Consider the following 22,729-nt stretch of genomic DNA (forward strand, 5'->3'; position numbering starts at 1 on the left):
CAAACTGAAATGTCGCGGGTCTTCTGTGCTGAAATAACCACAACTAGCTGCTACTATCAAGGGGGATTAGGAACATTACCCACCAAAAGGAGTTACAAGAGTAAAAGCCAAACATGCCTCAATCACATTTGTTTAAAAACATGAGAAATTTACAGGCTTTAAACAATTCAATGAGAACAGAAGTGATTCATTCCAAGGGGTCTTATTGAAAACGGAGTTGAGAGTTAACTCAGGTTATTGTTCATGAAAAGCCGCTCAAGTTAGTTAAGCGACTTCGTGTCAATAGTGCTAGTAACCAATAGCCCACTCATGCATTATTCACATGCATTATGCTTGGTCTTGCATATGTGGGGGGGGGGGGGTGATAAATATCAAGAACTGATGAAAGCTGGAAGGATCAACGCTGCTGAAATTAGAGCATACACCTCGTACCAGGAGGGTCAAGTGCAAAGGCACCTCATTCTCTACAAGCACATCAAATCAAACGCAGCAACGGCTTCATGCTCTGCCAAAAAGTGGTACTCCAGCCAGAAAGTACCTCAAAGCGTGGCCACTGATCACCGAAACAGAATGTTGCTGATTAATACTCAATATCCAAATCTCAGCTGACTTTAAAAGCGGACAGATTATCCATCCATCGTCCAACCACTTATGCAGCTGAGGGTTGTAGTAAGGGCACCTTTTTTGTGATCCCAGGGAACAGGCTTTGCATTAAATATTTAAGGAAAATGCTGACAGACAGATAAGAGCAGCACTGCTGGCGGAGGGAGCAGCCGGTATCAGTACAGCACTCCAGCAGAAATGAGTCTGTCAGGATCTGCTGAATCCCTCCTGACCCTTTATATGGCAACAGAAACACCCCTAATGTTAACATTACAGGGGACCGGCTCCCCTCTCCTGCAGAGCTCTACCTGCTGATTAATTATACAGGCAAATCCCAGAGTCACAGTTTGAAATGCATCTCGGGAAGCCCGGAACCTTCTGTATAATTGACTTGTTCTACCTACAACTCGAAGGCCAAGTAAGGTAGATGATCATCAAGGATGCGTCTCCCTGAAGTTCCAGGTAGCAATGCTGATGGCACCTATGCTTTTGGGAAACATACCCCAGACTGGCAACAAGCATCTCAGTCAAGAAATAAGTGATAGCTGAAGGTACCTCTACAATTTTGCTCCTGAACTGCCTGTATCATCATTATGTGACAGTGAGATAAGCCCATAAATGGAGACGGTGCCGCGGCGGCTGTTGAGTTAGCGAGGATCAGAGTACTCCTGGCTGCCTACCTGACATCCTGCCACAGAGCACTGCAAGCCTAGTTTATAACACAGAAAGGAGGGTCATGCCACCACTGGCACACAAGAGCTGCCCGTTAAGGCCTTGCGTTCACAGCTCAGGGCCTTCAGGTTGTGTCACTCTGACGGTACATCAAAGGCAGCTTCTCACTCCCTCGTAACATGCTTCAAGGTGCTGCACAGGCTGGGAATGGTGCCGGAGCGAGCAGCAGCGGGAACGAGTGCACACCGCTCCGGGAACCTCGGCTGGATAAAACGCACGTCAGTCGTCAGGTACCCTGCCAGGAAGCTGCAGTCGCAAGATGCGACGCTTGGAGACCCACCTGCTATCAAGCCTCAGTCCAGCATGGGGCAGCAAGAACCTGATGTTTACTACTGGACTAGTCCAAAGCAATGCTGTTACCTTGGCAACACTGCAGATGACAGGCTGTAGCCACACGCAGCTACCTAAGTTTAGACACCTACTGGCCTCGCTAAATCCTCCTTGCTGGCTTGACAGAAATATGGGACAGAGACATTTGTTATGAAAGAAAACTGGTATGGGATGGAATTCACACCAATGAGAAGTAGAGGTGTTCATCTAACACACACACATTTCTGATTCAGTGCATTATAAAAAGCTAGGAGCATGTTACCATTGGCTGCAAGTGGTACCTGTCTGCTTCTAGTGCCTGCTGAAAACAGAGCTGCAGCTAGTGGTCCCAGCGCTCCCAGCTTCTCCACAGACCCTCCTACTGGTCACGTGCAGAAACTAGAGCTGGGAGAATTAACAGCAAGAGCACTTTAGTGCCATTCTGCAGAATGCAACGATACTACGACTATGCAGCAATAACTGGAATGTTTAGCTGCTTCCCTCTTAAGCGTTTACCTGTCAGCAATTCCTGGAAATGGTTCAGTCTAGACTCGAGGCTCGAGATTTTAAAGCAATGAATGGTCAACGGCCATGACGAAAATTCATCCATCCATCCATTCAGATGGCCTTATTACCCAAAACACCTCAACTCTAGTGAATAAATCTAAGAAACTAAGCTGCAAGATTTATTTATCCAATAAAATTTTGGCAGACAAACTAAGAATTAACAGAAAACCCAGTTTCACCTACGCTACATTAACAGTTACAAACTGCTGTACAAGCAACACCTGTTTTATGGCGGATGAGGGAAAATCCATCTTCCATCTTAAATCACATTCAATTAGGGCTATAAAAAGCAGACACTGCTGAACAAAGTGGCCTCCAGTCATTCATGCGCATCGAAGAGAAGCGGCAGGAAGGGGGGGGGGGGGGGGGGGGGGGGGGACAGAGTGCCTGAGCCTTTAAGAGGCTACAGCTGCGGTGAGGCGAGGCCCCACAGCAGCGTGCAGATGACAGAATCCGCTTCATCACCACTCAAGTTCAATTATTGCCAGGCTGCGGGGAAATCTGCATGCCGGCCGGGGAAATGCGTCAGGCAGCACAAACGCTGTCCCTCACACACCTGCAAGACGCTCGATAAACAAACAGCAGGGCGGGGGGGAGAGAGCAACACGGCACATAACCATCATCAGGAGCAAAATGAGACCGTGCACATTTCAGGAGTGACATCAAAAGCGCTCCCCCCAAACTTAAAAATTGCATGCGGATGGTCCAGAGGATAAAACCTCAACGGTGTTCTAACAGAATGCAAGGATGTACCACATCAATAATGCAGGGGTGCACGTGACAACACATAGGCCGTTGATAGATGTGGGAGGGGAACCTTGATTTTGTGCCATTCTCTATATCCCATCCTGCACTCTTCCCCGAAATATTTCGCTAATTGTGTTTAGCAGTAACTGTGTATACTATTGATTACCAATTAAGCGGAATCAGGAGCACAGGCATTCATTTGCAGGTCTCACTCCGTAAAGAATCACTAGATAGGCCTGCCGTCTCCGAGGCTGTAGATATCAAAGCCAGCCTTTTGCTTGGTTTGACCAGCTCCCCACTCTAAAGGATTTCGGAACCTGAAGATCCTCTGTGATAAGGTCACTGGAGGCGGGGCTTATATTCATTATAACAAACAGGTGACTATATGAACGGGTCAAAATAACATTGACTCCTTGACATGCAACCATGGCGAGCAAAGATCTTCTAGATGGAGATGGTGATGGAGTGCCCAAATCGAAGACTTGGCAAGAGGCTCTTAGGGGAAACACTATTCTAGAGACAAGTACCGAAAAGGAACAAATAAAATCCCATACAGGCTCTAGACCCCCAATGATATCAACATATGCAGAGGTAATTTCCGTGACCAGGTGAGGACAATGTGACGCCCCTGGTATCTGCAGTGAAAAACTGAACTTTCACATCAGCCGAAGTTAAGGTGCTTTTTGAGGGGCTACATACATTCATGGGAAACCTGTTAGCCAAGTTTGTTTTAGATTTGTCATCCGTCTCCATAGACATAACCAGATGCTGTCTCAGTTCCACACGGTGGTCTCTCACCAGTAACTCAAAGCAGCTCTCAAGAGATAGGAATGGGACCCAGCTGTGGGTCGGTATGAATTTCGCTCGGGAGGAGAGCATGGAGACACAGCTCACACCTCCAGGAGTAAATTCACAGCTCCAGCGGTGGCTGTTACTTTAAGCCCCGGAGGAACACCATCAACGAGAAGCAGAGGCAAGTACCAAAGAGCGTTGGTCAGCATCTCACCTGATATTCATGTTAAAAATTTGTCTTGCAAGTGTCACATGAGCTTTGAAGGTTTTGGGAGGTGAAAAAACCCAGACGCTATTGAGATTGGTGGGTTCTAACACATACAAAACCTCACTCGCCAACAGAAAAGCACCAGGAAAGTACAGGCAGTTGCAATCTTACCGAGACCTTGGTGTTTAAAGGGTACAAAAACCCCACTGAAAGGAGGCCAAGTTCCCCACTCCGGTCTCCATTACGGACTCACCACCATGACCGCCATTATCCCTCGCTCTTTATTGTAAATTACGAAGCGGCAAATTGGTGTTTAAAATTATTAGTGGAACTCATTAGCGTGGAAAATGAAATTGGAGTTTCTCATCAGTAGCAGAAAGAGAGCGACGAGTCGAGCCCAAGCAGCGGCGGCAGAGTGGAACCTCGACTGTCCCCGAAGTCAATGTCGCCACCCCTGGCAAAAGAACCACAAAAACGATAACGAGGTTGACCCTGATAATCAGGAGCCGCACAAAGGTCAGCATCCATCCCTAATGTTGGACTTGCACAGACTAGAAAAACAAAACCACCCGTTACCTGCAGGACATACCACAACCATAACTACGCTTAAGAAATTACTACCCAAATCTGGTATAGAAAACGGAGCAGCGGTTAGATGGCTGTGCACATCCACAATACCACCATTTCTAGGGAGACAGCTGCAGTGAACCCACTGGCTTTCCTAATCTGTGGCCTACAATACGTCTATGCTGTAACTGATTCTAGCTCTCGTAGCTCAAACATTTAGGGTGGCCAGCTAGTCCACTGGCAGTGTGCACTAGAACGACCCTACTCAGTTCCCTCATCTCAGAAACATCATCAGTCCTCATCCTGGGCAGCACAGTGTTATACATATTCAGACACTCGGAAACTCATAATCAAAACACCAGCCTACCCCAACAAACGAACCTTTGTATTTCAAGTTGCCCCCCCACCCCCCCCAAATATTAAACTCTCTCCTACAATTTTGGATGTGGTAGGGGTCTGTCAGTCACACATGGGAGAAGGCTTTTGTTAACAGTGCTTCAGGACAGTAATTCTGGACACTAAATGTCAATTTTTAATTAAGATAATTAAGTAATTAAGTAAAAAAAACACTGCATGTTAATTGGGAGGATCTTCAAAATTCTGTAGGTTCTTGTACTGTTCCAAACTTGACACACCTTTAACAAGGACAATTGTAAAAATGTGGCATATAGGCAGTTGAAAGCAGGCAGAAATACACTTTATTACTCTTTCTTGGTGGATGGTTTTCCAGATATGAGAGATGTATGTTCCAACATACCCTTCTCCACAACACAGGAGTACGGCGTTCTACCAGAGAACAAGCAGGTTCAGAGCCCTGAAGCCTCGTTCTTCGCACTGGTCCTAAACCACAGAGGGAATGACCGACTAAAATCGCTGACTTCCTTAACCTCGCCTCCGTAGAAATGAGCGGGCAGCCGCACGGGGAGAAGGCAGCCTTTCATAACAGAGAGGTTTATATGCTGATCGTTTGTGATTCATTTTTTTTTTTTGCGCTTGGGAAATTGGAGAGAACTGATGATCAACTCGTGAAAAGGATTTAAACAATGAAAGACCCACTCGCTTGCTACAAACACCACTTGGGGACTTGTGGCCAGTGTGTCGTTCAGGTGAACTGATGTTACACACATGCACAAGAGAAACACTAATATAGAGGTGAGGCAAACGGACGTGCTCTACTCTCCGTACGGAGTGAGCTCCTTGCGCCAGGCCTGTGTCACACAAAGCCCGTTCTGGAGCGTGCCGTTCTAATTGTCACCACTGCAGGAGGTCGCACGGCCCGGTGAGGGCGTCCCCATCCTACCGGTCAGGTTTCCTCACCATTGTAAACGGAGAGAAATGCCCCATCGCCCACACAAACACTATTCAGATAGCGGTTCCCCAAGAACACCGTACGTCTTTAATGCAGCACACCCTACAGAGCAGACCCTCCCCCCACATTCCCGGCGCCGGCTCTCGTGCCGACACTCGGACCAGAAGGCTGCCGTCGTCATTGTCGGGGAGGGGGTGATACCGAAATGTACAAAACAAAAACCTGCCAAGGACAGGTAGCAAAAAGCACAGGAAATGCAAAACAAAAGAGGTGGCCCAGAAACAACGGAAACGTCAGAAACCCGATCGCGCCTCTCACTCTCTCACCCTTCTGCCAGCAGCTTAGAGCTAACCTTAGAAAACTTGTCATCTCACTGCAAGCTACTCAACCTCGGAATGCACCATGGAAGTACCTACGCAGAGCTGCAGATTCCCGTAAATATAAACACTAGACAAAAAAAAAAGTGATTGTGAACAAGTGGCCAGCCGTACAGTTCTTATGGGGGAAGGGGACATTTGTTTAAGCTCTAAGGCTTATCACTATGTTTTTCTTGAATAAATTTTTGCGTTTTTTTCATCGTTTCTAAACCGATATTTCAGTGCAATGCATGGAACATTAAAAGGGTCCCCAAGGCTTTGAATTATGGAAATGGGTGAATTTCTCTTCTTTAAACTGTGTTTTTCTTCCTTTTTTTAACTGGTGTCCATGGACTCCATGTTGGCAGAGGAGGAGTCCTTCTGGATGCTTTCAAAGATGGCCGCTAGCTCAGGATTGGAGCTGATCTGCGACTGGAACTCGCTCATCAGGGGGCTCTTCTCCGCCTCGGGGATGGTGAGCAGCGCCACCACTGCCCGCATGGCTGACCGCTTCAGCTCGTCTTGCTTCTCGAACTCCTGCTTCACAGAGTTGGCCTTCACCTGTGGGCACAACATTTGTAGTTTCCGTCAGGCCCACTGTAAGGAGGGCAGGAATTACAAGCAAAGATGACGCGTGCCGACCTCCTATACAGGACACGCTTAACATTGAATAACAAGCACTGAATAACAATTTAGGAAGTGTCAAATTAACAGCTCTTTGAGAAGAACAAACGCGAGCTGATTTTTGAAGGCTACGCTGATAACGCAGGTGAACGGTAAGTTCATCGGAGGATGAACACAGTCTATTGAGAGAACAGCAAACAGAACAGTGTACAGACCTTGGTGGTGCATGTAGCCCTCAGTGGCTCTACCAGCCTGTCAAGCCTTTGCAGAACCGCACTTGGGCACAATGTAGACAGTCTGGCCAGCATCAGGAATGTGAGCATCTAGGTAAAGAGACCAGCAGAATGTCCTCGCTCAAGGCACCAACTCTACTGCAACTTCCTGCACTGCAACTAAAAAGCTGCACCAATACCTTCTGGTCATCTCCATCACTTAAAGTCTCGATAACCTTTTGCACCACTATGCAGGAGCTGTGGTCAACATTACCTTGATATCATAATGGTCCTTCAGCCCATCTTCCACATGGTTGAGGAACTCAAAGATATCTAGTCTGTCCAGGCAGCTGTCTAGCAGTGTGTACATGCATTCGAAGGCGGCCTTCCGGATGTCCAGCCCGTCATCCACAGTGTGCTTGAATGGTCCCATTTCCACCTGAAATTCAAGGAATGCCAGAGGCTCAAAATGCTGCAGAAACCTCAATAGCTGAGGCAGCCGCCAATGACGCCATCGGAGGGGTAAATCACCTCTCTGATGAGCTCCTTGCGAACTTTGGTCTCGTTGTACAGGTGGGGAAGAACGGTGTCTAGGAGATCTCGGATGAGGGAGGGCTTGTTGTGAGCTGCCGAGTTGAAGGTCACCAGAGCCACTCTTCGGACGTTGAGGTCAGGGTCCTCTAGCGTTTTCAGGAAATCACCTGGTACGAGTTACAGAACCTTACTATTCCATTCACCATTCATGCAGGTCTGTCCAATGACAATACTCTCTGCAGACCAACTCATTCTAGTAAAAGAAAACCTATTTTAAGATGCTGCAAATAACACTTTAGAATTATGCTTCATTCCCATTTAATATGGTACATTTTGCAGGAACTGTTCCACTTGGAGAGGCAAGTAAACCAAGATACCTATGCAGTTCTTGAGAAGAGGATCGATAGCTTGTGGGTGATCAGAAATGGTGAACTTCACAGCAGTCACCACCGAGCTCCGTGCATAAGACGACCCTGGAAGAATTGAATCGAGAACACGATCACCTCCACGGCAGACCGCACAGCCCACCCATAACCAACAAGTGATCTTTAAACAGTAGCGCCATTTTTGGCCCATCTTTCTTGGACTCCTCACCCTTCTTGAACCCAGTAGGCATAATTCTCTCCCAAAGCCCACAAAAAGCACACCATATGCTGATTCTTTCATGCACTCACGGTCACCCCCTGCTGGTTTACCTGAGAGTAGGTACCCCTTGAGCCTTGGTAGCAGCGTCTCTGGGTCTATCAAGGTGAGCTTGCCCAGGCACTCCGCTACCACGTTGCGGGTGCCCTCCTCGGTGCACTCGCTATGCGCCAGAAGCAGTGTCCACACGCTCTCCACATAGGGCCGCAGGCCGGCCACCGACGCCGAGCTGATGATCTCCTTCAGCGAGTGCAGCAGCAGGTACTGTCGCTTGGGCTGCCCCGAGATCTCCTGCAGCACAAAGGGCAGGTACTCCGGCAGGTTGCCCACGCTGATGCTGCCCAGTGCATAGGAGGCTGCCGACTTCACCTCCTCACTGGCGGAGGAGAACGCATCCAGGATGACCGCCTTCAGTTCGGGCTGCCCGCTGAGGTCCACGTGGTGGCCCACCTCTCCCAGGGACAGCAGGGCCAGCAGCCGGATGGAGTCAGTAGACCGCGAGTTCTTCACGTCCTGTATAAACTGGCCCACCACGGCAGGGCCCTCGGCGGGACAGGCCCGGGTCAGCGCCGCCACACATTTGGCGATGGAGTAATATGATTGCTTGTGGGCCAGCGCAGCACTCTGAGCGTACACGGGGCCTGTAAGCATGCGTAGCAGGTCCATGTAGCCTAGGCTGGCCGTGCCCGTAGCCACCAAGGCCTGGAAAAACTCCAGCATGGCGCTGAGCGCACCGCCCTGCAGGAGGGGAGACCGCACCAGGGCGATGAGCTCGGCCAGAATGGAGCCGCCGATCTTGGACAGGGAGCCGGGGTGCACGCGCGCCAGTGTGGTGAGGAAGCCGATGGCCATCTGGGAGACATGCATGTCGCTTTCGCTGATGAGGGGCGGCAGCTCGGTCAGCACGGCGTCGATCATGGCCGGCGTCACGGCGTCGCTGTAGCTCTTCACCAGGATGTCCAGCGCCGCCAGCGTGCTCAGCTTCAGTGCCCGCTGGTTCTTGCGCAGGAAGGAGGCGAGGATGGGCACGGCCTCACTGAGGATGGGCCGCAGGTCGATCTTGAGCGGGGAGCCGGCGATGAGCGTGAGGGCTTTGACCGTGGTCAGACGGGTGATCTCGTTCTTGAGCCGCTCTAGGAAGATCTGCAGGGTGCTGGGCAGGTCAGAGCCCAGACTGTCGCCCAGGTTACAGATGATCTGGCCCATGCAGGAGATGGCCCGCTCCTTCACCTCCTGGTCGATGTCGGCTGCTTTCAGCCGCTTGATCGTGCAGGCGTAGAGGTCCTTGATGTAGGGTGAGGCGTCAAAGGCGTCCGTCTGGTCGAGCGGCCGGATGACCTTGACCAGCTGCTGCGTGACCAGCAGGGCCTCCGAGGTGATCTTGTAGAAGGGGTCCCCCACGCAGGCTACCACAGGGGGCACCAGTGCCTGCACGTGGGGGTGGAAGACCTGGGGCTGGTGGTTGCACAGGATCACATAGAGGCAGGACAGGGCGTCGATCTTCAGGTTGGAGGAGCTGGATTTATCGTTGAGAGAGAATATGATTCCTGCCAAGGATATACATCAACCATAAACATCTACAGCCATTATTCTGACTTATCAGGGGGGCACTAGCCCCCGCTGAAAGCAAATTGGTGCCACAGAGCCTCCTTCCCTACCATTCACAGATTAAAAGTATATCACTGGCTAATAATGAGGTTGTGCCTTCTGTATGGATTATGGCTCTTCATCTTTAAAAACATCCTAAAACCATCCCTGCAACATTCCTGATCAGTGACAAACGTCCTCCAGACAGGCTCTAAGAGGCAACGCGAGGTGTGGGCAGTCGTACCCGGGACGAGCATGGGGACGTGCTGGGTGAGGGCTCCGGGCAGGACGTTGACCAGCTCCGTCAGCATGTTGAAACAGCACTGCCTGGTCTTCACACTCTTCTCCTTCATCTGCTTGTGTAGGGCTTTTACAATCATGGGCACCTGCAGCCACAACATGCAGGCAGGCAGCTCAGCTACAGAAGGAACACCAAGCAGCCTCACGAGTCCACAGGACAGTGCAGGGCGGCTTCAGGGCAACGATCCTTCATACCAGAGTCCTATGTTCTTGTATCATCATACCTATTAAAGTTATTCACCTACATTATTCATGTTTAAATATTTTGACAAAGGCCTGCATTTCTAATTTCGAAGGCATACCTGCGACAGCTAATCACAAACATGAACAGGAAAAAACGTGTGCCAATTTAAAAGTACAGGCTGTCTGATAGATGGTGATGGAATATTCCGGCAAAGCTTCACAGATGCATGCAGAAGGCATGGCACAGACAGCAGGGGGCGCACCTGGCTCTGCAGCATGGTGAGCGGCGTCTCGCCCTGCTCCATGGCGTCGGGGTCACACAGCCAGCTCTGGGCGGGCCGAGTCTGCTTCAGCAGCGACAGGTAGGCGTAGAAGACGTCGGCCTTGACGTTCTCCTCGCGCTCCTTGAAGCGGGCGCTGAGCGCCGGCGACACCGTGCGGTAGAACTCGGGCAGCATCTCGTGCCGCGTGCTCACCACCGCTGCCAGGCACTTGGCAGCCGCACGCCGCACCTTCCAACTCATGTCGTCGTCGTCGCTATACTCGTCATCGCTGCCTGTGAGGGGGTGGGGGGCAGGGGGAGGCGTATGAGACGAGGCGGGAGGGACAGAGCACGGCCTGTGGCCCTGCACCCCCAAATGTGGCTGCATCTCATCATATAGCAGTAAATCCCAAAGCACAGCTGTGGGAGTGGGGGAGGGGGAGCCAAAAAAAATCCACTGCGGCTTCCGAAAGCGGGGCTTTATTTTTTTTTGTCCATGAGATAATGTCACTCAGGCTTTAAGACGACAGAAAAGGACAGAACAAACCCAGAAGAATCCCGACTCATAGCAGCACACATCACATGCTAGTTTGTTTTAATTGTCACATCATTACAGGGAGGGAGATTTATTCAGCTTAAAATCACACCAGCTGACGAGGCAGTTTCTTGCTGCGATGAGAAATCTGTCCGCGGCCCAAGCTGAGCATCTCACTAAAGCTCTCCTCCCACTCCCAAGGTGAATGGGCACGCTACGGCGCAGAGATGTGTGGAACACACAGGATCCTGGCCCAGGAAACCGGGGGATTCCTGAGAAACGGCAGCAGACCACGCAGGCGGAGGACGAAGCTTCCAGACACGGCAGCAAAACTCAGGCAGGAGCTGGATGGCAAAATCTGCTTCCGATAGACCCACTGCACTGCACTACCTATTCCTGCCCCCAGCCACAATGCCTTTTAAGGGCGGTAGCTTTGGGGGCGGGGAGGGGCCCTTATCATAATTCAGACAGATTCTTCATATACCACAGCTGGAGACCCCCAGAGGGCACCTACAGCACAGCGGACAGCTGTCTGCATGAATTATTAAAGAGGCACCGCAAAAAAAAAAAAAAAAAAAAAACGAAAACTGATTTGCTGAGTAAAACGTGACCCGGGGTGCGGGGGTGTGAACAGAACCCCGCCCGGCCCCAAATGTGTCACGGTTGGACAGCGTGGTGATTCAGACATAGCTGTAAATATTCAACCACAGAGAGGACAGAGTGCGGGCAACATCTGAGACAGAATTACACCTGGCAGATAAGAGAGTACGCCTAGAAAAGGAGGAGAAAACACCATCGATCTGCCCCGGAAAACAGAAAATGGATCGATGGACATTGCAGCACGCAGTTTATAATCATCAGCAAGGCGACCTGCATCAGTTACTCTTAAGTGAAAGAAGGGCATCCAACTCAGCAGAGAGTATTCAAATGAAAATGACAAGCACAGGCGTTCCAAGATGCTTATATGCTCTCCCGTGCCCCCCAGAAGGCCCATCAGTACCATGGCGGGGGCTCAGATACTGGACATCTTGGTTGGCGATCTACGCACCTTGGTAGTCCTCGTCCGCGCCATCAGCATCCATTGCGTTCTCATCTTCGTCTTCATCATCATAGTTGTAGTTAGGGTCGTAGGTCAAATACTTCAGACAGATGCTGATGATGGTGGGCACGTGAGGGTAGACTTCCTTCGGACATCTGCAGGAGAAATCTTTGTTATGCCTCCATAGAGAGAACCTTTGGTTTGCCGAAAGAAGGCTTAATTGGCTGCACGAAAGCGGCAGCACGCCAGAGAGCTCAAAGCCGCGCGCGCTTCCATCTCACTGCCATTTGATTTTCACGCCGATCTCCGGGCTCGTGCACATACGATCAAACCGATAAGATGCACATGCTCAGAGAGTAAAACAAAAGCTAGCAGGGGAATATAGGACGAAAGCCGGGCAAGCGGGCATACACTAGGGGGCGCAGGTGGGCACCGTTAGCCACAGTGTGTGTCTGTCTTCGAGGCCAACACTTGATGATCGAGCCTGAGCTGCGAGGTTTGCTCTACAGAGACAGATAAGCTCTGCCCTATCAGACGCTTGCAGTTCTATGGCTGGCCGAGCACTGAACCGCGCTGGACTTCACACACAAGGTGGTTCCCACGAGCGCTGATACCATACAGCTCAATTAAACCGTGCTGACAACTGGCATCGGTGTCCTGCTACTAGACCCATGACATCAGTCAGTGGGGGGGGGGGGGGGGGGGGGGGAACAAACCTTCTGACGAATGATTCGAAGGCCTGAATGCAGTATTCCCTCAGCTCGTCGTCGTCCACGTTGCAGAACTTCACCACCAATGGGATGATCTTCTCCAAATATTCACCTGCCGGGAGACACACAGGCACAGACTCGTTCAGAGGAACATTACGCATGGATAGGCTATTATAGACATCACCCGAGAGTCAGAAGCAGGCATGTCGTAATTTTCTGGTACCCCGATGCAATCCACTGAATATACAGATCTCTACCGATTCCGAGTTCCGATCTGATCTTTTAACACACATTTAAAATACACACACACACACACACACACACACACACACACACACACACACACACACACACACACACACACACACACACACACACACACACACACACACACACACACACACACACACACACACACACACACACACACACACACGAACGGCAGGCATCGCTGCATTCTTCGACTCAGTAAGCTTCACGACTTCGCAGTATTCATCCTTATGATGTTTCTGCAAGTGCTTAATCACACTCATATTAAATGATACTCTGTTCCTACCTCCCCTTGAAAAGATGGCTTAGCGAACATTGCGGGTAGCTGTGAGGCCACTTTCACATTCCAATTTAAAGCAATACCACATGGCTGACATCTTGATAGTTCGTTTTAAGTCATGTGCTTCAGGCTCACTGTGGCATGACAGAACTTGACAAATCGATGTAACTGACGTAAACTGCGCAGATATAGCAAATGAAATAAGACTGGGTTGTGGCAGCTGATCAATTAACAAGTGTCTGAACTGGCCCCCAAGTTTGATCTCTGACTTCGACTCGGGACATCGTGGGTCAGAAGAGTGCCGATATGGGAAGAGGGCACCACATCTACTGCTTTTCAAGGCTACAGCACAATAAGAACACGGGGGATGTGCAGCAGAAGGCACAGAACTGTAAAGGGGTGCTTTCAAAGACAAAGAAACTTAATTAAAACGCAGACAGATAAGCACACAGTGGATGTCACGGCCGGCACCAAATCTCAGGCATCTTAATTACTGCCGTGTTTGCCGTCCTTTTGGTTTAGAAAAGTCAGGGAAAATCCTCTGCTCAGGAAGCAACGGGCTGCCAAGACTCATCGGGCCCAGGGAAACGTCACCGAATAAGTGCTGCCTCTGCTGTTAAATGGACACAGGGGTATCCAGGCTGGCTCGCTTGGATGCTCTCAGATGGAAGCACAAAGCCATGAAACGGCACAACTGCACCATCCCCCGTTACGAAAAACTAAAGCTGCACCACAGAGACAAAAATCAAGTGTATTTAAAAATTGTAGGTAAAAGTGAAACGGGAAGGCAGCTTCCTCCAGACCCAGGGTGACAGACATCCTCAACACACCAGCACAGGGGTTAACGACGGGGGTGTGTAACTGGAAGGTTCCCAGCTCCAATCAGACAGGGAAACCCGGTAAGGTTTGACCAATAAACAGGTAGAAATGCTGTCAGAAAAGGTTACTTGTGCTAAAAAAAAAAAAAAAAAAAAAAAAAAAAAAAAAAAAAAAAACATGCAACAAACAACCAGATGCGATGCAGTAAATATAGCTATTAGAGTATATCTGAAGATTCCCGGAGTGAAAATGGTGAAGCGGGTGGGCGGAGGGTAAATTTATCATTTAAAAACATATGTGAAATAAGTCACATTTATACCGGTGCTGCCCCCAGTGACGCAGCACTTCAGAGGCAGGTGCGCGGCTGCCTCACCTATCCTGTGGCCGGCCTGCCGGCTGATGGCGGCGATGCACTGGATGTAGGTGCGCGTGGTGGACATGGTGTCATTGCGGGAGAGCTCGGAGAGCAGGTGCTCGATCAGGTCCACGAACACCAGGCTGCCGCAGCTCATCACCAGGTGGCCCAGCGCGATGATGGTGCGCTTCCTCACGGCCAGGCGGGGGCTGGTCAGCTGGGGAAGCAGGCAGCTCAGGATGGAGGGGTGAAAGTTCACCAGGAGGCCGCCCTGTCTGCGAGGGCGGGGGGGGTGAAACAGTGGCGCTCGGTTTAGAGGATAGCCTGCAATCGTGTCTGCCCCCGGTCCCCCACCGGAGCTCAGAAATCCATGACTCGCCCACAACCGAGAAAGGGGATCAGAGCAGCCAGGAGACCGAGAGCACCACTCAAGCTGGCAGTGACCTTGATGTGTCCTTGGTACTACAGAATAGTATAAACACAGACAAACAGCTGAACTATTCACATTTAAACAGGCAGATGCCATGGTCACATCCTGAGGTGGCTGAATCCCCATTCAATAACACCCACAGACCACTGGCACCAGAGACTGGCGGAGAAGCACCCCACACCTGCACAGCATGTCAGCCATGATGTCCAGGGCCTCCAGCTGCACGGAGACATCCTCCTGCTTGGCTATGGCACTGGTGAGGCGTCCCGTGATCTTTTTGCACACGCTGGCGGCGAGGGCAGAGCCTAGGGTGGGGGATGGAGCAGTCAGCTTACAGTATCCAAACACGGCTGGGAACCTTCTCCTCCAAGCCACAGTGCCTAGACACTGTCCCATCTCCAGTTACATGGATATCATGAAAGGAACACAAAGAACTCTCAGAGCTCGGTGACCGACGAAACTGAGTGCAGTCATTAGAACAGCTCTTGGGCCGCCCATCCAGCAGCTCCCGCGGTCCTGTGCTTCACCTCTAAACAGAAGTTGGAGAAACCCCTTCTGTTGCTCCCTGGGCCCACGCTCACTTCCCAGCTCCAGGGGGAGGGACCACAACACTCACCGCTGGAAGCTGGGGGCAGTTCCCCGATGACGGTCTTCAGGCCGATACTGGAGATGTCTCTGAGCTGCTCCTTATCGGACAGCATGTTTGTGCACAGTGTATCCACTATGGTCTCCACCTGGTACTCCTTCACCTTACTGACGAGGGGCCCCAAGCTAGAGCAAAGACAGGAAAACGAACAGCATTAAAGTAGACGAAGCAACAAAAAAAAAAAAAAGACACACATATTATATAAATAAATAAATAAAACATCCGGTAATTTGCAGCAGCGTTGCTACCAGCAAAACATGTGCGAGCATCATGTGCCGGCAGATCCTTTGACTGGCAAACAAAAGCGATGCAGAACCGCTTAAGCCTCTCTAAAGCAGATACTGACAAACACACCACACAAAAATCCAGGATTCACAATCAAAACGACACTACAAAAAATACACACACCCAGCATTCAGTGATAAACCACATGTTCCTCTGAAACTGACAACAGCGCTGATCCATTTCATACTTAATGTTGTTCGCCTGAAAATCGACTTTGGCATCACAGTAACCTTCCTGACAAACTGAACAAAGGAAAGTATATCCTGTCAGGTACGTCTACAGAATAAAGGCTCCCACTTCCTGACATTAACGTTGCCTAGCTGTTGAGTCCTAAACACAGCCGTTTATCTTTCTGGGACAATGTACAACTGCGCAAGTGAGTTAGTCATCACGCACCAGGAACTGGAGGCAGAGCAGAAAGACATCCAGATGATCTCATTTATGTGTAAAAAAAAATGTCTATCAACTACAAGGAAATTGTATTGATAGAGAATATCCATTCAAGTAATTATATTAATTACACAAAGTGATCAGCAGGTTGAGGAAGAGCATAACGGGTTGTTGGATGCACTAAACATGGCCGCACCACTTAAAGAAGATGGGACTTGCTCTCTGGAGTAGGGCTAGCTGGCATGGTAAGGGCTTAGAGAGGGGAGCTTCCCCCAAACCACATCGTGACCCTTCACGCAGGAGACAGCCGCGAGGTGCACAGCGCCTACCATTTGACGGCCAGGTTCTGCACCTCTCCGTTCTTATCCTCCAGCAGCTTGAGGATCATCTTGACCACCTTGCGCTCGCTGTCGTCGTCAAGTTTTATGGAGTCCTTCTGCAACTCGGACATGAGGTCATTTGTGGCCATGAACCTGGAGAAAATCACAGAATAATTAGACACATGCACGTCTACGAGTAATAAAACACATCAGGCTGGCTGCATTTTCACAAATCAACACAGTTTAAAAGAAGGCAGATATGGCACTTAACCTGAACACTTCCCAGTAAGGTCCACATTCCAAGCTGCACTTATCCATCCATCCATTTCCCAAACCGCTTATCCTATTGGGTCGCGGGGGGTCCGGAGCCTATCCCGGAGGCAATGGGCACAAGGCAGGGAACAACCCAGGATGGGGGGCCAGCCCATCGCAGGGCACACTCACACACCATTCACTCACACATGCACACCTATGGGCAATCCAGCGACTCCAATTAGCCTCAGCATGTTTTTGGACTGTGGGGGGAAACCGGAGTACCCGGAGGAAACCCCACGATGACATGGGGAGAACATGCGAACTCCACACACATGTGACCCAGGCGGAGATTCGAACCCAGGTCCCAGAGGTGTGAGGCAACAGTGCTAACCACTGCATCACCATGCCACCCCGCTGCACTTATCCAACAAAGGTAAACTTTGGAAGACCTAACTAGGGCAACCCCCAAGAACGAAGGCTACTGAATGACTACATGCACCCAGTACTTGACAGAAGAGACAGAGCGGACATGAACACATGAAAACCCTCAGCATTATCACTATGTGTCATCTCTGCAGCACGCAGTGGGAAACGCGTGCAAGTACTCCAGAGACACAATTCCGTCCAGCTGCACAGAAATGAGATGACAGTTCTGCCACAGAGGGGATTGTGAGACAGCTGGCAAGACGGAAGGATAACTGCAAAATGAAGAACTGGGATGAAAAGCGCCCCAAGTGATTTTATGAGCCCGACAGCATATCAAAACAGGGCACACCAGACAGTCCACTGAAAAGCTGCAAGTATAGGCCTACTCCTGCATACTCTTAATTAAATACAAAACCCTGAGGAGGGTGTAAAGCCTACGCATTCCACAGGATCAACGATCAATCACTGTCTCCATTTTGATCAGTACAGTTGCGTCTAGTGTTATGGTAATTTATGGCTCTCTGACATTTTTCAGGCATGCTCATCTCAAACGGAAAAAAAAATAACTGAGCTTAAGGACAGGACAGCAATTAGTGGCAATGCTGTTAAAAGCATATTAAAATAAAACACTGAAACAGGGCCACATATACAGAATAACTGCATTGCATGACTGCTGCATTGGCAAGCATATACATTGTACGTCAATGGGTAAGCGCAGAACGAGGAAAAGAGCAGACTTATCACTGCCAAAGACTCCCGACTGGTTACTCAACATTTCAATAACTGTCATTTGGGTCGACTTTTCCTTTTCAGTCAACGGCAATGAACAATCACTTACACGTGACTTAAATCCAATCCGTTAAATGACAAATTTAACATCTGCGCAATTCACAAATCGAGGGCATATGAGCCTTCATGTTGTAGTAGTCAAGCACCTCAGCTTTCAGGTACACTACATGGGTAAAGGTACTGGAACACGGCCTCTTAATCACTGAATACAGGCCTTTCATTCAGACCCAATGCCACAAATACATAAAATGAAGCACCTACTAAGGCAGTTTGGTTCACAAACATCTGTGAAAGAATGGGTCATTCTGAATAGCTCAGTAAATTCAGGCGTGGCACAGTTATAGAATGCCACCTTCACAATAAGTCAGTTTGTGAAATTTCTTCCCTCCTAGATATTTCACGGTCGGCTGTAAGTGGCATTATTGTAAAGTGGAAGCGTTCAGGAACTACAGAGACGAAAAGGCAGACCACATAAAGTAAGAGAGTGAGGTCGCCGAGTGCCAAGATGCATAGTGCATAAGAGTTGTCAACGCTCTGTTGGCTCAGTAACTGTAGAGTTCCAAACGCCAGTAGAAAAACTGCCCACTGGGAGCCCTACAGAAATGAGCTTCCATGGCCAAGCAGCTGCATGCAAACCTCACATCGACAAGTGCAATGCCAAGTGTCGGATGGAGTGGTCAAAAGCAGTGGTTCTTAAACTTTTTTACACCGCAACCCAATCTTTACCATGCCGGCTCATTTGCAACCCTATATCAAATACAGATTTAAATTAACGCTATGAACAAGCATGCAGTGCACTCAGATTCACACCAATCAATGTCAATGGTACAAATTTGATTGAATGTGCCAGTGAATTTTGAATTAAGCATCGGTGGTTTGGCTTCTTGGGTTGATTGAGCGTTCACTAGTTTTGCACTTAGCATTTGCAGACCCAAGACTGGTTTATATAGGTTAATTCTAGGAATGGGGCTGACAAATCTTATAGCATAGGAGCTTGCTGGTTTTAAAATGTTTACATTTCCAACTCTGCCTCGCGACCCTTTCAGAACTTGCTGTGACCCAAAGTTAGGTCATGACCCATGGGTTGAGAATCGCCGGTCTAAAGCATGCCGCCATTGGACTCTGGAGCAGTGGAAACATGTTCTGTGGAGTGATTAATCAGACTTCTCTGCCTGGCAGTCTGATGGACAAGTCTGAGTTTGATGGATAGCAGCAGAACGTTACTAGCCTGACTGCACTGTACCAACTGTACAGTTAGGTAGAGGAGGGATAATGATATGGGGTTGTTTGTGAGGGGTTGGGCTAGACCCCTTAGTTCCCGTGATGGTAACTCTTAATGCTTCAGCATACTAAGACATTTTGGACAAGCATATGCATCCACCTTTGTGGGAAGTTTGGGGAAGGCCTGTTCCAGCATGACTGTGTCTCAGTGCACAAAGCAAGTCCATAAAGACATGGTTGGGTGAGTTTGCTGTGGAAGAAATTGACTGGCCCACACAGAATCCTGACCGCAACCCCAAACACATTTGGGATGAACCAGAACAGAAGATGTCACTCAGGCCTTCAGGTCCAACACAAGTGCCTGACGTCTCAAATACTTTTCTGGATGAATGTGCAAAAATTCCCACAGACACACTCCAAAACCTTGTGGAAAGCCTTCCCAGAGGAGTGGCAGCAGTTATAGCTGCAAAGGGGAGACCAACTCCATATTGGTGTGGATTTAGAATGGGACATCGTAGAATGTACTGCAGTTGTAATGGCCAGGTGTACCAATACTTTTGTCCATATACTGTACATCCATCTTTTTTTTGGCGCTTCAATTCAATGTGCAATATCGCTGCACTAGTGAGAGCAGGTTTCACATCGTGCACCAGGCCCTGACGCACACCTCCATCGACTGGCAGTCAAAAGTATCCATGACAGCTACTTCTAACAGACTCCCTGGGGCTGGGACGGGTGGGCAGACTGCCTTCGTTCCAGTACAGCCAAGCTCCACACCAGCATAAATGATGCGCTTACATCCCCCAGAGCCCGCTCACAGTTCACCTAAGCCAGTTCAACACTGCACACAGTAACTGACTAAAATCTAACACCAAACAATGATGCACCAAACTGTTAAAGCTCACACCTGGCTTTCCCTACACCTCATTCTCCCTCACTTTCCATGCACAACATTAAAATGCTGCTGTTGCAGCCTCAATTTCCCAGAACCGGCCCAAAAACACATGCGACCCGCCTCAGCCTACTTACTATTGAAATTATGAAGAGTCACATCCGAAATCTCCAAGCCCAGAAAAACAATCCAGCGTGAGACGGAGCTTGGGTACAAATCATGTGACAGAGCAGCAAACTGGCTTGTCACTTTCACTGTTGATCTATTAGAGTGCGCCTTTACTGCCATCTGCATCGCTGGACTGTTGCGTTATCTGCGCTCCTGCACACAGGAGCGCCACAGGGCGTCTGTCCCCAATCACAGTCTGTTTCATACACCGAGACCTCGTCTCAAAATGAAAGATGCAGCACAAGGCCCATCTTCAACCTGCTGTGCTTGCAGAATGAAGCGGCCTTTGTGAAAACGGCCGCTTTTCTGTGATAAGAATTTAAAGTCAGACCGGCTTCATCCACCCACATCAATCGTACGCATTTTTTTGTCGCACTGCACTTTTCAAAAGCGCGACTCAGCCTCCTACTTTCGCCTTAAACGTGACATTGAAATAACATCGCTGGCGGGTTGTGACAGCTGTGTTTTAATCGCCCTTAATGACTACCATCGTTACATTTAGCTTGCAAAGCAGCAGACGGTTGGGCGTTACAGTCAAGGACACACAAATGGGCAGAATCTGAGTCATTTCTTACACACCCGTGCTCCATTCGTTCAGATTAACATTTACTATCTTGCACACCATAAAATTTACACTTCAGATGATCTTCATATAGTTTAACAGAAAACGCAACAATTATCCCCCCCACTGCTAATCAGGGACTCCTATCAAAGAGTTTCGCCCCATAGTGGTATTATATTTCTGTCGTTTCAATAAGGTAATTAAGTACCGACCAGCGTGAACGTAAACATCGCATACAGTATTGATGACAAATGCAGTGTGTAGACGATCGTTTTTAGGATCTGGAGTTTTTGTCAATGCTGTGCTGTTTTAGTGCGGCTAACAAATCTGAAGTACATCAGGCACAAATGACCCTGCTATTCCCAACGCAGACTAATAATGCAGGGTAAGAAACTTCTACTGGACAGGCAGATTGTGTACCATTTCAGCTTCAGGCAATACCGAATGTTTATTTGAGAGGGATGTTTAACTAATGAATTATCCAAAATAAAATCGACAATACCCAATTCACGAAAAAGGGGAAATGGGGAATGCAAAAAAAAGAAGCTGAACTTTGCAAAAAACAAGCCGCACATTTGACCGCATACCCACATAGGAGACACGCCTTCGGTGACAGTAACCTTCTCAAAGGGCCTAATTAGCAGCAAGTGCTTCACGTCACCCTGCAGAGTGTTAGAATTACTTTTACGGGATAGTGGATATCTAACTACAACCGTGAGTCTCGGTGCGAATGAAGGCGCCTGCCACCAACAGCAGCCTACAGAGATCCTACCGTACCGCTCACCGCAGACCCAGCCCCAGCTGAGACCTGGCGGCCGGTCAGCGACGGCGGGACACCGCCTAACCGGCCGAGCCACGTTGCTTCGCGGGAGCCGTCAAGCTCACGGCCACAGCCAGACTAACGCGCCCAGTTCCGTCGCCTTCCACCTCTACTACGATGGGGTGAAACGAAGCGACTTAACCGAGCAGCCGGAGAGAACAAACAAAGAAAAACATCCGAAAAAAACAATAATTATTAACCCTCAGATAAGTACGGTTAATATTTTAGCCATAACGAATGAGTTCCCAAAATATAAACAGAGGCTGGGCCTACTAAGCGAGGCTTCACGTCTAGCCGGCCGGGTACCTGCGGCTGAAGAGCGCCCCTAAGTCTACAGAAAAGTGTTAGAAAACCGGGGGCAATTTTGCTAATGAAGGGCAGTCTAAGAGCGGGGTGCATATTTCCAGGCGCGGGTACCTGAAATCCTTGTCGCTGGACGTCATTTTCTCCAGCAGGTTGGAGATGTGGTACGAGGCGCTCGCCATGTTTGCTAGCTGCGGCTAACGTTAGCACTTATCGCCCTGTTACGTGCCAGTATTATTCTCTCAGCGCCGCGTAATTTTTTCTCCGCGCTCCAATTTTTTAATCTCCCTCCCGTCTCCACGATCGCTGTACTTTGTCAAGACGAGCGAAGCCCTATTCTGCAGCCGGATCACCAACGCGAGGAGTCAAATCTCATCCCTCGGCGTTCAGCCGCGTTTAAATGGAGACCTCGCTCGTCTCTGCGGAGGAGGCAGAAATACAGCACCGCTCTTCCAGGCGCTTTTCGCCAGGGGTCAGAGTTCACAGCTCCCGGTGGGGGCGGGACCTATAGTCCTCCAAGCAACATGATCAAATGAGCGGCCAACGCAACTGTCAATCAAGCTACAGGTATAATGCGCTTCCGGTTTATCCAGATTTGGGTACCGGTCTACATATGAGGGTCTGTGTATCGTATCATATAGAAATGTCTGACTTTATTAATTAAACAATGAGAATAATTA

At 49.4% G+C, this 22,729-nt stretch overlaps 1 protein-coding gene across 1 annotated transcript; it reads right to left on the reverse strand.

Annotated features, from left to right (window-relative positions):
* Positions 1-5,200: 5,200 nt before the first annotated feature.
* Positions 5,201-22,528, reverse strand: cand1 (cullin-associated and neddylation-dissociated 1). The gene is made up of 15 exons (XM_049026745.1): positions 22,164-22,528; positions 16,623-16,766; positions 15,589-15,743; positions 15,154-15,277; positions 14,561-14,817; positions 12,825-12,930; positions 12,118-12,263; positions 10,536-10,828; positions 10,034-10,175; positions 8,256-9,749; positions 7,938-8,033; positions 7,558-7,727; positions 7,301-7,465; positions 7,030-7,137; positions 5,201-6,751 (listed from the first exon to the last, which is right to left on the reverse strand). The coding sequence occupies exons 1-15, from the start codon at positions 22,229-22,231 to the stop codon at positions 6,527-6,529; spliced, it is 3,693 nt and encodes a 1,230-aa protein (XP_048882702.1). The 5' UTR covers positions 22,232-22,528; the 3' UTR covers positions 5,201-6,526.
* Between the last annotated feature and the right edge of the window lie 201 nt (positions 22,529-22,729).

The sequence above is a fragment of the Brienomyrus brachyistius genome, chromosome 1 (genome assembly GCF_023856365.1).
Source record: "Brienomyrus brachyistius isolate T26 chromosome 1, BBRACH_0.4, whole genome shotgun sequence".
NCBI lineage: Eukaryota > Metazoa > Chordata > Actinopteri > Osteoglossiformes > Mormyridae > Brienomyrus > Brienomyrus brachyistius.

What these genes read in the sequence shown, in the direction of transcription:
- cand1 (XM_049026745.1), bottom strand. Translation starts at nt 22,231, where the DNA reads ATGGCGAGCGCCTCGTACCACATCTCCAACCTGCTGGAGAAAATGACG. An exon ending in AGGACCATTATGATATCAAG is followed by an intron (nt 7,138 to 7,300) that starts GTAATGTTGACC and finishes CTCTTTACCTAG; the next exon opens with ATGCTCACATTCCTGATGCT. An exon ending in GGGCTACATGCACCACCAAG is followed by an intron (nt 6,752 to 7,029) that starts GTCTGTACACTG and finishes TTGTGCCCACAG; the next exon opens with GTGAAGGCCAACTCTGTGAA.